Here is a 16608-nt window from a genome sequence, read left to right as displayed (position 1 = left end):
AGGGAAAAAAAAAAAAAAAAAAAAAAAAAAAAAAAAAAAAAAGATCATTTCACCATAATCAAGTCGGATTTATCCCAGGGATGCAAAGATGCTTTAACATATGCAAATCAATAAACGTGATACACCACATTAACAGAAAGACAAAAACCATATGATCATTTCAATAAACGTACAAAAAGCATTTGACAAAACTCAATATTCCTTCATGATTAAAAATGCTTAACAAACTAGGTATTGAAGGTATGTACCTCAATATAATGAAAAATATATAGGACAAACCCACAGCTAACATCATACAAAATGGGGAAACACTGAAAATTTTCCCTCTAATATCAGGAATAAAACAAGGATGCCCACTTTCACCACTTCTATTCAACATAGTATTGGGAGTCCTAGCCAGAGCAATTAGACAAAAGAAAGAAATAAAAGGCATCCATATTGGAAAGGAGGAAGTCAAACTGTCTCTGTTAGCAGATGACATAATTTTATATATAAAAAACTGTAAAGACTCCACCAAAAAACTGTTAGAATAAACAAATTCAGTAAAGTTGCAGAATACAAAATCAACTTATAAAAGTCAGTAGCATTTCTATATAGTAATAGTAAACTTTTTGAAAAAGAAATCAAGAAAACTATTCCTTTTACAACAACTACAAAAAAATTAGATACCTATGAATAAACTTAACAAAGGAAGTGAAAGACCTCTGCAATGAAAACTGCAAAACTTTGAAGAAATTGAAGACATAAATAAATAAAAGATATCCCATGTTCATGGATTGGAAGAATTAATACTGGTAAAACAGCTATCCTACCCAAAATAATCTACAAATTTAATGCAATCCTCTATCAAACAACCAATGACATTCTTTTCCAGAAATAGAAAAGGGAATCCTAAAATTCAAATGGAATTTAAAAAGACCCTGAATAGCCAAAACAATCCTGAAAAAAAAAAACATAAAGCTGGAGGCATCATGCTACCTGACTTCAAATTATACCAAACTGCATGGTACTGGCATAAAAACAGACATACAGACCAATGGAACAGAATTAGTGAGCCCAGAAATAAATTCATGCACCTACAGCTAATTGATCTTTAATAAAGGTGATATTGGGGAAAAGACAGTATCTTCAGCAAATGGTGCTGGGAAAACTGGATATCCACAAGCAGAAGAATGAGACTAGACCCCTATCTCTTACCACATACAAAAATCACCTCAAAAGGATTAAAGATTTAAATGTAAAACCCAAAATTATGAAACTACTAGAAGAAAACAAAGGGGAAACGATCCACGTCATGGGGCTGGGCAAGGATTTTTTAAATAAAACTTCAAAAGCACAAGCAATAAAAGCAAAAATAGACAAATGGGATTACATCAAATTTAAGAGCTTTTGTACATCAAGGGAAACTGCTAACAGAGTCAAGAGACAACCTACAGAATGGGAGAAAATATTTGCAAACTATACATCTGACAATGGGTTAATATCAAAAATATATAATGAACTAAAAAGAAAAAACAAAACAAAACAACATACATATTGTCATATATATTGGAACTTAAACAACTCAACAGCACAAAAACAAATATCTCAGTTGAAAAATGGGCAGAGGATCTTAATAAATATTTCCCAAAAGAAGACATAGAAATAGCCAACAGGAATATGAAAAATGCCCAACATCACTAATTATCAGGGAAACGCAAATCAAAACAACAGTGAGATATTACCTCACTCTAGTTAGAACGGCTATTATCAAAAAGACAAAAGAAAACAAATGTCGGTGAAGAAGTGCAGAAAATGGAACACTTGCACTGTTGCTTACAATGTAAACTAGTACAGCCATTATGGAAAACAGTATGGAGGTTACTCAAAAAACTAAAATTATAACTACTATATGATCCAGCAATCCGAATAGTGGATATACTCTCAAAGGAAATGAGAAAGATATCTGCACTACCACGTTTACTGTAGCACACTTTACAATACACAAGATATACAATCAACCTAAGTATCCAAGAATGAATGGATAGATTTTTTTTAATGTGGTATTGATACAAATGCAATAACATTCAGCCATGAAAAAAACAATAAAATCCAGTCATTTGTAGCAAAACAGATGGACTTGGAGGCCATTACGTTAAGTGAAGTAAGCCAGACACAGAAAGACAAATACCACATGATCTCACTCATATGTGGAATCTAAAAAGGAAAAAGGAATTGATATTATAAAGACAGTAGAACAGTGGTCACCAGAGACTTGGTGGTGGGGTTCGGGGTGTAAGCAGGACAGGAAGAGGTTGGCCAATTGGTACAAAATTACAATGAGATAAGAAGAATAAGCTCTGGTGTTCTATTGCACAAGGTGCGATATGGTTAACAGTTAAATTCTGTATATTACATAAGAGCTAGAGAGGCTTTTGAATGTTTTCACCAGAAAGAAATAAGCATGTACAATTATAATGTGTCAATTAAAATTTTAAAAATTGGGGAGCTCCAGTCAAGATGGCAGAATAGATGGTTCCCAGCGCCACTCTCTCCCACAAATTAACCAAATTTACAACTATAAAAATGTAACATCAAACAAGCTGGGCCACTGGAGCTCAGGGGAAGAGGAGGAGAGACCTACAGAGTTCATGAAGGCAGGAGAAACTATGATGAGAGAAAGAAAAAGCTGTTCTGAGCATTTCGGGCCACGGCTGCTTTAAGGCTCGAGCTGATGAGCACATGGAACAGGAGCCGACAGAAGCTGCAGCTGTGCCCTTCAGATGGAGTTATTTGAAGCAGCAGCAGAGAAGAGGGCCTTGGTGGCCCCCAGAACAGCAAGACCACTAATAGGTTTCCCATGGACCCACACAGGAGCAAGGAGCCAGAACAACTAAAAAAAGAGAGCCATTCACAGGCCAGTTAAGTCATCGCAAGGGACCATCGCAGGGCCCATCCCATGGGAAGTGTTTGGAGCATGGGCAGTGGGCGAGATAGGAATACTGGGAGAACACCGGGACACAGCAAGGACAGACAACCTGCACCCCAATCAGCACAGGACCATTCAGAGGAGAATGGTCGGGAATGCAGAATTGCATGGGGTACAGTTTGATGAAAAAACTCAGGTCCAGATCAGAGATTCTACAGAACACAGATCCACCAGGTCTCTGGAGAGCCTGAAGTACCTAGAAGATCAACCATTAAGCCTGAGCTGCACAAAAAGCCTTCCCTAGGGAAAGAACAGCAAAGTAGCAATTTAAACAACCACACAGCTCAAGTACTGGTTCCCATAAGAAGTTCCCCCGTGTTAGAAGCAAAGGACAAAAACTTAGTTCCAGCCCAGGCACACCACCAGCACCTTGGGGCCTGCCTGGGAAACAGAGGCTTGGATCTGGGGACCGGACCCCACTCCCACTTCCAGGCAAACCGTGCCAGTGCCTTGGGGCCAGCCCGGGAACCTGAGGCATGGAGAAAGGGACTGGACCCTCCTCCCACAACCAGGCATACCACGCCAGCACCTTGGGCCTGCCCAGGGACCCAAGGCATGGAAAAGGAGACCGGACCTCTCTCCACAACCAGGCACATCATACCAGCACCTCGGGGCTCACCCAGGGACCCAGGGCACGGATAAGGGGAATGGACCTCTATCCCACAATGAGGCACACCACACCAGTACCTCGGGACCCACCCAGGGACCCGAGGCATGGAGAAGGGGACTGGACCACCCTCCCACAACCAGTCACACCAAGCCAGTGCCTTGGGTCCTGCCCAGTGACCCAAGGCATGGAGCCAAGAACCAGACCCTTCTCCCACAACAAGGCACACCACACCAGCACCTCAGGGCCCACCCAGGGACCCGAGACAAGGAGAAGGGGAACAGACCTCTCTCCCACAACAAGGCACACTGCGACAGCACCTTGGGGCCCACCTGGTCCAGAGGCATGCAGAAGGGGACTGATCATCTCTCCCACAACCAGGCACACCAAGTCAGTGCCTCAGGTACCACCCAGTGACCTGAAGTATGGAGCTAGGGACCAGACCCTCCTCCCACACCAGGCACAAAACGCCAGCACCTCGGGGCTCACCTGGGTACCCAAGGCATAGAGAAGGGGACCCGACCCTCCTCCCACAACCAGGCACTTGGCGTCAGCACCTTGGGGCCTGCCCAGAGACCCGGGGCATTGAGAAGCAGACCAGACTGCCCTCCCTCAGCCAGGCACACCATGCCAACACCTTGGGGCCCACCCAGGGACCTGGGGCATGGAGAAGGGGACTGGACCCCTCTCCCACAACCAGGCACACTGAGCCAGCTCCTTGGGACTCACGCAGTGACCTGAGGCATGGAGAAGGGGACCAAACACACCCCACAACCAGGAATACCTCCAGTGCCAAGGAGCATACCAAAAACAGCACCTCCACATGGGTGGCCCACCACAGCCACCACAATAACCATGGCTGCCGCAAAAGCAGCTAAACGCCACAACCATGACGCAGATGGTCCACCAACCACTAGAGTGCATTCACACAAGAGTCACCAGCAGAGACAAAGAAAAGAAGAGGATGTCTCTTTCCACAAAACCCATTTCAGAGTGACAGAAGAAGCATCTGCTCTATGATAATATTAGGGGACCTGATCACATCTCTCAGCATTGGATGGATCATCTAGGCAACAAATTAACAGAGTAACCATTATTCTTTCAGAAGGAGAGAAGAAATCTAGGGCAATTAGAGGGGGAAGAGGAGGGCATGGGGGAAGGGGAGAGATTGGACAAGGGGCATAAAGAATAATTACAATTTGTAACAATATATATGCTAGTAATATTGAACTAACCAACATATCTCAATGTTCAACCCCCAAAATATGTATAATCAATTTTGATTCAATAAATAAATTTTTTTAAAATAATAAATAAAATAAAATTTTAAAAATTGAATAAGCTTGTCCACATTAAAAAATATATACCCATTGTACAAGTGAAAGGTATGGAAAGTGAAGAGAAATTAATATACAAGGGGTCTTCAAATAGCTCATGGAAAGATTCACATTATCTTTAAATTCTATTTTTCCCCAAACTTTTTGATGTACCCTTGTATAGGCATCATTTTATTAGAAACAACATTTTTTTTAAACTTATACCGTAACCTTTATAATATGAATTGTTATAACACTCTTTCAGAAAATAAAAGTAACTTATCTAAATATTGTGAAGACCCTTCAAACTGTTGGACATAATCAATTATGGGAGGAGTGAGACTACAGAGGCCGTAGAGAGAAGTTAGGAAACTGGTCTTCCCTAGAAGCCAAAGTCATCTAAAAGAAGGGAAACTGTTAGAGTAGAGAAGCACAGTGACAGAAAAGAAAAGACAACATGGTAACTATAAGAGAAATAAACTAAAATTCTCCTCTCCCTCATCAAATGCCTGTGGGGACACGGAATCCTGTGAGTTAAAAATATTTAGGCTAAGGTTGTCCAGCAATTACTAAGGAGCTTAAAGATCTCCATAGGCTATACATTACAAGAAATGCTACAGAAAGTTCTTCAAATTGTAACAAAAAGATGAAAAACAGCTACATGAGAGCCTAAGAAAGTATAAAATTCAATAGTAAAGGTAAATACATAGAGAAAAACAAAATACTTTATTTACTATGACAGTGGTGGGTAAATCACTTTTAATTCAAGTATAAAAGTTAAAACACAAAAGTATTTTTAAAAACTATAACTAAATTATGGTAATGGATACACAATATAAGCAAATGCAAATTGTGACATCAATAGCATATAATGTTGTGGGGGAAGAGGTAAGTGTTGTTTTCTTATATGCAAGTGAAGTTAAGTTGCTATCAGCTTAAAATAGACTGTTACAACTATAAGATATTGTATTTAAGTCCCATGGTAACCACAAAAATGCCTATAGAAGTTACACAAAAGAAAAAGAAAAAGGAAATGAAGATAATCAATTTAAAAAAACAACAATAAAACAAAGGAAGACAACATGAAAAAAAGGGACAAAACGATTACAAGACAAACAAAAAACAGTTAATAAAACAGCAATAGTAAATACTTTCCTATCAATAATTACTTTAAATGTAAATGGATTAAACTCCCCAGTCAAAATATATAGAGTTGCTGAATGGATTAAAGACCAAGATCCTGGGCCGGCCCGGTGGCACACTGCTACAGTGCGCCGCTTGGGAGTGCGGTGGCACTCCCGCCGAGGGTTCAGATCCCACATACAGACCGGTTCCCGCTCACTGGCTGAGCGAGGTGTGGGAGCAACACCGAGGGTTGCGATCCCGTTGCCGGTCCTGGTCCGGTACGGGCGCGACACTGAGGGTTGCGATCCATTGCCGGACACGAAAAAAAAAAAAAGACAAAAAAATAAATAAATAAGAAGGTCCAACCATATGCTGTGTACAATAAACTCACCCTAGATCCAAAAAAAAGATACACATAGGATCAAAGTAAAGGTAAGGAAAAAGATATTCCATGAAAACGGCACCGAAAAGAAAACAGGAGTGGCTACATTTATATCAAACAAAATAGACTCTAAGTCTATTTAATAGACTTAAAACTGTCTCTAGAGACTCAGAAGGTCATTATATAATGATAAAAGGGTCAATTCAACAAGGAATATGTAAAAATTGTAGATATATACAAGGGTACTTCAAAAAGTTCATGAAAAAATAGAATTGAAAGATAATACAAATCCTTCCTTGAACTTTTTGAAGACCTCTTCTTGTATGTATCCAACATCAGAGCACCAAAGTATATAAAGTGAATATTGTCAGATCTGAAAGGAGAAATTGGCAGCAATAATGATAGGAGAAGATTTCAGTATTCCACTTTCAATTATGAATAGAATATTTTAACAGAAAACCATAACAACACTATACATCAAATAGACCTAACAGACATATATGTGTATAGAACTTGCCGCCCAACAGCAGAAGACTATACGTTCTTCTCATCCACGCAAAGAACATTCTCCATGATAGATCACATGTTAGGTCACAGAATCAGACTTAAATTTACAAAGATCAAAACCACACCAAGTACTTTTTCTGACCACAATGGTATGAAATTAGAAATCAATAACAGCTAAAAAATGGAAAAATTCACACATGCGTGGAAGCTAAATAACATGCTCTTGATCAATCATTTGGTCAAAGAGAGAATCAAAAGGAAATTTTTTAACTACCTTGAGACAAACTCAAACAAAAACATAGCATAGCAAAACTCACGAGATGCTGCAAAAGCAGTACAAAAGGAAGTTTATAGCAATAAATACCTGCATTAAATAAGAAGGAAGATCTCAAGAAATCAACCTAAGTTTACACCTGAAGGAACTAGAAAAAGAACAAACCAAGCCCAATGTAAGCAGAAAGAAAGAAATAATAAATATTAGAGCAGAAATAAATCAATGGAAAACAGAAAAAAAATCAACAAAACTAAGAGCTGGTATTTTAAAGAGATAAACAAAACCGATAAACCCTTAGCTAGACTAAGGAAAAAAAGAGAGAAGGCTCAAGTAAGTAAAATCAAAAATAAAAGAGGAGCATTACAATAGATGCATCAAAAATAAAAAGGATCATAAGGAACCATTATATGACAACTGGATAACACGTAAGAAATATTACCTAAAAACACACAACCGACCAAGATTGAATCAAGAAGAAATAGAAGACCTAAGCAGATAGTAACAAATAAGGAAACTGAAGCAGTAATCAAAAACATCCCAATAAAGAAAATTACAAGATCAGATGACTCCACAGGTGAATTCTATCCAACATTCTAGGAAGAATTAATACTAATCTTTACTAAACTCTTTCAAAAAATAGAAAAGAGAACACTTCCATACTCATTTTTTGAGACCAGCATCAACCTGATAATGTAGCAAGATAAATATACCACCAGAAAAATACAGGTCAATATATCTAATGAACGTACACGCAAAAGTCCTCAAAATACTAGTAAACCAAATTCAATAGCCCATCAAAAAGATTATACACACCACGACCAAATGGAATTCATCCCTCAGAAGTAAGGTTGGTTCAACATACGCAGATCAATCAAAGTGATATACCATGATAATAGATTAAAAGATAAAAATAGATGCAGAAAAAGCATTTGACAAACTTCATCATCCACTTATAATAAAAACTCTAAACAAAATAAATATAGAAAAAATATACCTCAACACAATAAAGGCCATTATGAAAAGCCCACAGCTAACATCATAATGGAGAAAAACTGAAAGCGCTTCCCATAAGATCCAGTACAAGGTTCGGATGCCCACACTTGCCACTTCTATTCAACACAGTCCTAGCCAGAGCAATTAGACAAGAAAAAAAAATAAAAGGCACACAAATTGGAAAGGAAGAAATAAAATTTTCTCTGTTTGCAGATGACATGATCCTCTATGTAGAAAACTCTAAAGACTCCATAAAAAACTGTTAGAATTAATGAAGGAATGCAGTAAAGTTATAGGATATAAAATTAACATACAAAAATCAGGAGTATTTCTTTACACCAACAACAAACTATTCCAAGAGAAAATCAAGAGAACTATCCCATTTACAATAACATGAAAAAGAATAAAATAGTTAGGAATAAAATTACATTTCTACATTGTCGGTAGAAATGTAATTTGGTGCAGCCATTATGGAAAACACTACAGAGAGTCCTCAAAAATTAAAAATAGAACTACCATATGACCCATCCATCCCACTTTTGGGTATATACCCAAAGGAAATGAAATTAGTATCTCAGAGATATCTGCACTTCCATGTTCTTTGCAGTATTATTCAAAATAGCCAAGATATGGAAACAATCTAAGGGTCTGTCAACAGATAAACTGATAAAGAAAATGTGTATATAGATAGAATGGAATATTACTGAATATTATTTGATTATTATTCCATTATTCTTTAAAAAGAAGGAAATCCTGCCATTTGCAACAACATGGATGAACTTAGAGGCTAATATGCTAAGTAAAATAAGCCAGACACAGAAAGAAAAATACTACACGCGCTTAGTTTTATGTGGAATCTAAAGAAGTGAACCCATAGAAGCAGAGAGTAGAACGGTGGTTGCCCAGAGTGGCTGCAGAAATAGGGCACAAACTTTCAGTTATGTAGGATGAATAAGTTCTAGAGATCTAAAGGATAGCATGGGGACTATAGTTAGTAATATAGTGTCATACACTTGAAATTTGCTGAAGTAGATCTTGTGTTCACACCACAAAAAAAAAATGGTAACTATGTGAAGAAGTGGAAATGTTGATTAGTCTGACTATGGAAATCAGGTGACTATGTACATGTACATCAAAACATTAGGCTGTACACCTTAAATATATGAGGGATCTTCAGAAAGTTCATGGAAAGATTCATATTACCTTTTAGTTTTAATTTTTCACAAACTTTTGAAGTATCCTCATACAATTCCAATTAAAATTTTTTTTTTTTTTTTTTTTATCTTTTGTCTTTTTTTTCCATGTCCAGCAACGGATCGCAACCCTCAGTGTTGCCCCCGTACCGGACCGGGGACCGGCAATGGGATCGCAAGCCTCGGTGTTGCTCCCGCGCCTCGCTCAGCCAGTGAGCGGGAGCCGGTCTGTATGTGGGATCCGAACCCTCGGACGGGAGCGCCGCCGCGCTTCCCAAGCGGCGCACTATCCAGTGCACCACGGGGCCGGCCCTAAAATTGTTTTTTAAAAAAAGATCTCAATGGGTTACATGCACAATATTCAATTGTCATCCTTGTTCAATTGTAACAAGGATGGAAGTGTCAAGAGGATGTTCCAGATGCAAATAGAGTCTGAAACAGAAGATTCTTTGTATCTTTGGCCATCGTGAGCAAGATGAAGGAGATTTAAAAGATCCAAAATTCAGTTACCTGGATCGGGGGGGGGTCTGCCATCTCCTTCTATGAGTTACTGACTTAAATTATATATTATTTTATATTATCTAACATTTACAATAGAACTATCTAAGAAGAATGGGTGAAAGACATAATGTGTGATAAGAAACAATTCTGGGTGAAAAAGGGCAACAGGCCTTCTAAGTATTCCACATACAAGAACATCAGCTAAATTTGTGTATTTGTAAAATCCTTAATCAAATGTTTTCATGGTAGTGACAGAAAAGACAGCACAAGAGTTACATAAATACATCAGAAGAATTGTATGTTTTATTCACGATACGGTGCACTAAATGCACTGAAGGGACTTTAGATATCCCATAGTTCAACTTTTTTAAAAACATAAGCCTCAAAAGAGATTAAATGGCTTGGGTTTTCTGTTTAAAAATGAATTAATGGCTAACTCTGGAACAGTGCAACTATGAATAACTTTATTCTTTTTACTTGTTTCTAGAATAATTATATTATTCTTATAATGAAAACAGTAAATTATTTTTAAAAAAAATAAAATTCCTATCTTCCCTTAAAAACAATTTATGGGGGCCGGCCCGGTGGCTCACTGGAGAGTGCTCCGCTTGGGAGTGCAGCGGCGCTCCCGCCGAGGGTTCGGATCCCATGTGGAGACCGGTTCCCGCTCACTGGTTGAGCGCGGGGCGGGCGCAACACCGAGGGTTGCGATCCCGTTGCTGGTCCCCGGTGCGGGCGCGACACCGAGGGTTGCGATCCCGTTACCGGTCAGTAAAAAAGACAAAAAGGAAAAAAAAAAACAATTTATGGATCTATATGAACTTGTTTAACAGGTTGTGTCCAATTCCCAGCTTCTAAAGTCTTCATCTCACTTGATCTGAGATTTCTTAACTACCAAGTGCAATCTCAATTTCTCCCCAGAGTCTAAGACCAATTGTAGAAGCTTTGGCATGAAAGCTCAAAGATACATCATCAGTTCATCCTTACTAATTGTCAAGTATTCTAATTCTGGTAATTAAAACCTATCTTGATAACCTACCCAATGGCACAGTATCTCTAAGATAATCTTATAATATCTATAATATCCACAAGCCTACATTGCTCTTGCAAATTCCAAGTTCCAAGAGAGTCTAGGCTGGGATTGCCAGATAAAACACAAAATATTCAGTTAAATTTGAATTTCAAATAAATAACAAATTTTTAGTATAAGTATGTCCCAAATATTGCATATGATAGATACTAAAAAATTATTCATTGATTACCTAAAATTCAAATTTGGGAATCTGGTATTTTTATTTGCTAAATCTGGCAACCCTAACCTTGACTCTAAACCTAAGCATTGCACCAGTTAAAAGACTTTTGGCATGTTACCAACTGCCTGCTTGGTTTTCAAACATTTTCTGCTTCTGGATTTTCTGTTCTATTCCAATAGTCTTGACAGATCAACTATTACAAACTAGAATATCCAATACAGGGTACCTGTCTTGATTACAGTCTGTTACCTAGTTCCCTGCCTAATGCTCATCAAAATCAATTTTCTTCCAGCACCTGCAGCTAAAACTATGCCTCCAAGAACCATCCCAAACCACTGAACAGGCCTAGTTTCAAGTCCTGGTCCTAAAGAAACTAACACACTAGTCCTAAGGAAACTAGAATAAATAACAAAATCAAAACTCATATTTTAAATAAAAATATGATTTTGATGTGCTTATTAATCACTATATAAAAAGTTTCCCCGTTTTTAAAAAAATTATCTAATAAAAGTGAGGGTAATAGTGAATTAACAGGGTGATTATAAGAATTATTAAAATAACATATCAAAGCACTTAATGATGACTTGATATATGATACGCTGGGGTATTGTTTTCCCAGTACTTTCTTTCCAAAATTATTTCCTTCAATAGTTGCCACTTATCCAAGATTACTAAAAAATCCAACCTAAAAAATAATCCATACCCTTTTTCTATTTATTCATTTTTTCATACTATTTAGACATTTAACTTAGATCCTTATGGCAAGTACCCTCACCATCTTCCTTGACAGCATTCTTCATTTCTTGAGCCCCTACCACTGCAGGTGTGTATGCATCTCAGCCTCCATCTTTCTTTCCTATTCCATTCTGTTTACCTTGGAGCTAACTGTCTTACCAGCTAAGACTGAACATTCTATTTGTATCTGGGTCTCAATTTTTAAATATATCTGACATTGAGATACTACAATGATTTCTGACCTTTATCTATTGTCAATTTGACCATTAGTGACCATAAGCAAAATCACAAATTCATGGCAATAAAAACTGGCAGAAATTTCACTATAACGTGAAGAACTCTTCTGAAACATAATCACTGCCAAATTAACCTATCTTAAAAGTTTTATACAGCATGATCTCTTAACTTCTTTTATAAAACATAGCTAATATTGCTATAGTTAGTTATTACTTATAGAAATTTCCTAAATATAATTCTGTCCAAGAAAGGTGGAAAAATTAAGGGAGAAGGGAAGGGTGGAGAGGAGCAAAGTGAAAGGAGAAGAACAGAAGAAGAAAGAGAAATTCAGACTCACCTCCAACCACTCTGGCTTCTTTCAGTATTTGATTGAATCGATTTAGACACAGAATCTTCACTTCTTAGGGGACGAGAAACTGAATGTGGTATTTGCCTTTCAAGAAAATGTGTCTTGTTAAATTTTAACAGTTTGTTTTCAAGTTGAGATATGTAAAATATACACACAAGAATAACATAAGTCAGTAACAAACACACATCCATTGGTTTATATTTTTCCACATACCCTGTGTTCATTGTTTTCGTTAAAGGAGCAAACTCAGGATTCACAGCTTCCCAGGCCCAATCTCAAAAGATATAAGTAACATAGATAAAAGTAAGATAGGCAGTATTTTTCAAAATAATTACTTCATACTTATTTAATTTGGGAGGTTTAAAAACGTGAAGGACAAAACTTGAAGATAAAGACTTGCTCTTCAATAACACTTTGTTATAGAATTTGTCACATAGCCTGCCTGATTAATTTTTATAGATGTCTTCCCTTCTCTCTGTATTTTAAGCAAAAACAGTGGTTTAATCTGTATCTTTTCCACAAACAATCTTTGCATAGTATCCTGTACTTTGTAACATGAATTCAGTCTAATCCAATGTTTCTTAAATGTCTTCGATCCCACAGCAAAAAATACATCACAACCTAGAGCATATATATGCATGGTGGTGGTGGCGGGAGAGAAAAAGGAAGAGACAGAGAAAGAGGGGGGAAGAACATAAAATTTTACCATCAAATCTTATCCTCACTATGTGCGATGCTGTTCTATTCTGCTCTACTCTATTATCCTCTATTTCTTTTTTTAAAGGTTGGTTGTGTTCTTCCCAACTAATGGATCAAGACAAAAATTTGAAAAACAGTGATATAGTCCTCTTACCCAGTATAAGAATTTTATTCTGTCTCTGACAAACAGTAATCACGGTCAGAGTTTGGAGAGTTCAGTATTTCAGGAGGATGGACATTTCCTTATGGAGTGGTTCAAACTGTTGTTACATTTCAAGGTCAACATTCATACTACTTATAAAAATACTTTAAATGGTGAAGAATATTTTAGATGGTGGAATATGACTAGACAAATGCCCACTTGTGCATATCTATGTGTATTTCTGATTTTTTATCTATGAAAGTGGTAATAATATCAACTTCTTACCTCAAATTCCTCAAATGTAGAAGAAAACAAAAAAATTACAGAATTAGAAGAATATTAAGATATATAGGAGCATGCTGGATGAAATTAACAACACAACTATTGTTATATAAAAAGATATTTTTAAATTCTAATAAGATCTTATTAATGATTTTAAGTGTGCCCCTAAAATGAAAATGTGTATAACCAGCATATACCAAGTATATTTCAGAATGTCTGCCTGCCCATGCCTTCTTGCAGAGGGAAGTTGAAAGTTAGCAAACATTAAGACCTCCCAGCACTCACCACCACAGCTAGCAGCTTCAGAAGTGAGAGTCCTAACCATAAAGCGAGTATTTTAGTCGCCTCAGTTAAAAGATGAGCTGAACAAGAGGCACTCTGTCTCTTCAATTTGAATCAAGAGATACAAAGAACAGTCTACTAATGATCTCTGAGAACTAAAACTAAAAGGTTATGGAAACTCCCAGCAAGGGCAACTTAGTTCATGTGCTGAACTATAAAGAAGCCAACTGGATAAGAGAGTATCTTAGTCCATTTGGGCTGCTATACCAAAGTACCTTATACTGGGTAATTTATAAATAATAGAAATTTATTTCTCACAGTTCTGGAGGCCAGGAAGTATAAAATCAAGGAGCCAACAGATTCAGTGTCTAGGGAGGGCTCATTCTCTGCTTCACAGATAGTGCCTCTTCCTATGTGTTCACACAACGGAAAGGAGCAAACAGCTACCTCGCACCTCTTTTATAAAGTCACTAATGCCATTCATAAATTAATCACTCCCTAAAGGCCACCACATCTTAATGCTATCACAATGGTGATTATGTTTCAACATATGAATGGGGAGGGGACATATTCAGACCACAGCAGAGAGTAAAAAGCCAACAAATGAAGAAAGGCAAAAATGCCGTAAGAGAAGGAAAAGGAATAGGGCCAAACACCAGAAATTTCTGGGCTTCTGCGTTCTAAAGTCTATTTTCTTTTTTCTGTTTTTTCCTGTGTTTCCATGCACACTCATCATTGTTCCTGGGGCAACTCAGGTTTTTCTGTTCTTTACCACCTAATGTATATGTCACAATCTCCATATGTGTTTTTAAAAAGAAAAAAAAGAAAAAATCTTATAATGTAGGTTTACTTCATTAGAACAAAAGCTCCAGATCTAAGACACTCCATTTAAATGCTAAGCCACCCTTGTTGACAAGGAAACTCAAACTCCTAAACTGGAATGTTTAGAAAGAGCCAAGTAATCTCTATATTTGGATAGTGGAAAAAAGAAAAAAATAAACTTTCCATTTTCATAATAATAAAATTGAAGTGGTAATTTTCTATAATCCTAGTGCTTATTTCCTGAAAATTTTCACTTTACTCGTTTTCTTACCTGTTGGTAGAGGAGGGAAATCATAACTGTCAGAAGCAGTACTGATACCTGGATCATTTTTAAGTGGATTAGAAGTTAATGGCTGTCGGTTCCTCTTTTTCTGATTGAACAATGGTACAGGCAAACAGCCTAAATTGAATGTACCAATAAATTAGTACAGAAGAGGCAAACAAGCAGATGTAGTTATAGAATAATTACTAGGATATAATACACAATTTGAATGTTTACTTCTATAAGTTAATACAATTATTATAGGTATATTTCTACATCCTTGGACTGATTTTTACATTCCCTTTAAGATCCTGAATAGCCTCATTTGTCTAAAAGTCCTATCTTATTCTACTTTAACACTGCTTTAATTTCCCTTGTTTAGAAGAAATTCCCATCTCCTCCCCATCATTCCCCAACCCTTTCCAAATCCACTTTTTACTTTCCTTATGTCCTTTCTGTGCTTGCTTATTACCATATGTACTGGGGGAGACCTTCGAAGTACAATAGAGGTGAGGAAGAACAAAACTTTGAAGTATGCTTTCCAAACACTAACCACTCTTTGGACTGTAGGTAGTAACACACCAGTTAGGGCCATTGTCCTCAAAGTTTAGTCTGATTAAGATTTGTCTGGCATTTTTTAATGTACGGGTTCCTAGATCCTACTCGCATAGATTTTATTTCAATATATTTGGCCTGGAACCCTAAAGTCTGCAATTTTAACAAGCACCCCAGGTGTCTGTAATAATATACTCTGTGGATCATTTTTTAAATGCCTTAGAGAGTGATAATATTCAATCCCAATGAGAAGAAATACTACCTCTAAATCCTCTAGAATTGGAGATCTAGAATTGGCAGATCTAGGATTTCACGGCAGGCCAAAAGTCATAATGTATAAACTTTAAAACTTAGAAGGGAACTGAGAGGAAGAAGAGTTACAAAAAGCTTGCCCACTGCTATATAGCAAGTCAGTGGAAGAACCTAGATAAGACCCAAGCTTCCTAAATCTCAATTCAGATCTCTTGCCACTACACCATTCTCTGGCTGGTCCTTCATTACTTGTACTAAAGGAGAGCACAGACTCTGTGAAAACTCTGATGAAAGCCTGGGAGAAGTACGTGGGCTCTGGAGTCCATCCAGACTGCCTGGTTTTGAATTATGACTTCAAAGTAGGTTTGAATTACAACTTCAGAGTATAAATTTGGGCAACTTCCTTAAACTCTTTGGGCCAATATGACATATACTGAAAGAGAGGCAGGATAACATAATTAAGAGCATGGACTGCACAGCCAGATTCCTAGGTTCAAATCCTAGTTCTGCCACTTCATAGATTACTTAATCTCTTTGTGCCTTGATTTCTCATCTGGAAAATGGATGAAAATAATAACCTACCTCACAGGGTTGATGTAAGGATTAAAGGAATTAATATATATAATTAAATGTCTGGAACACAGTACATCCACCATAAATAATAGTTAGTATTATATTCATCGTACAATCATCATCATTCCCCCCGGTTCTTATCACTCTTGTCCTCTGTCCTTATACTAATGAATTAGGAAAGCAGAAATGGTAAAAAAAAAAAAAAAAAAACTGTTAGAGAGACAGGTAACAAACACAAACAGATCTGTTTATTTTCAGCTTAAAAGCACAGAACAACTCAAGCACATAGGATTTCTAGA

At 37.2% G+C, this 16608-nt stretch overlaps 1 protein-coding gene across 3 annotated transcripts in view; it reads right to left on the bottom strand.

Annotated features, from left to right (window-relative positions):
* SPATA22 (spermatogenesis associated 22) overlaps positions 1-16608 on the bottom strand; it is a 38127-nt gene that overhangs the window by 21190 nt on the left and 329 nt on the right. For 2 of the 3 annotated variants that reach the window (XM_008568901.1, XM_008568887.1), the window contains exons 2-4: positions 14939-15067; positions 12654-12714; positions 12429-12524 (exon numbers count right to left, since the gene is read on the bottom strand). In XM_008568901.1, the coding sequence (XP_008567123.1) occupies positions 12429-12524; positions 12654-12714; positions 14939-15067 (286 nt within the window). The remainder of the gene's footprint in view (positions 1-12428; positions 12525-12653; positions 12715-14938; positions 15068-16608) is intronic. The other variant, XM_008568894.1, reaches the window with a different exon arrangement.

This window comes from Galeopterus variegatus, unplaced genomic scaffold (assembly GCF_000696425.1).
Source record: "Galeopterus variegatus unplaced genomic scaffold, G_variegatus-3.0.2 Scaffold25, whole genome shotgun sequence".
Classification (NCBI taxonomy): domain Eukaryota; kingdom Metazoa; phylum Chordata; class Mammalia; order Dermoptera; family Cynocephalidae; genus Galeopterus; species Galeopterus variegatus.
Note: the sequence above shows the minus strand (reverse complement) of the source record. Positions and strands in the feature narration are given on the sequence as shown.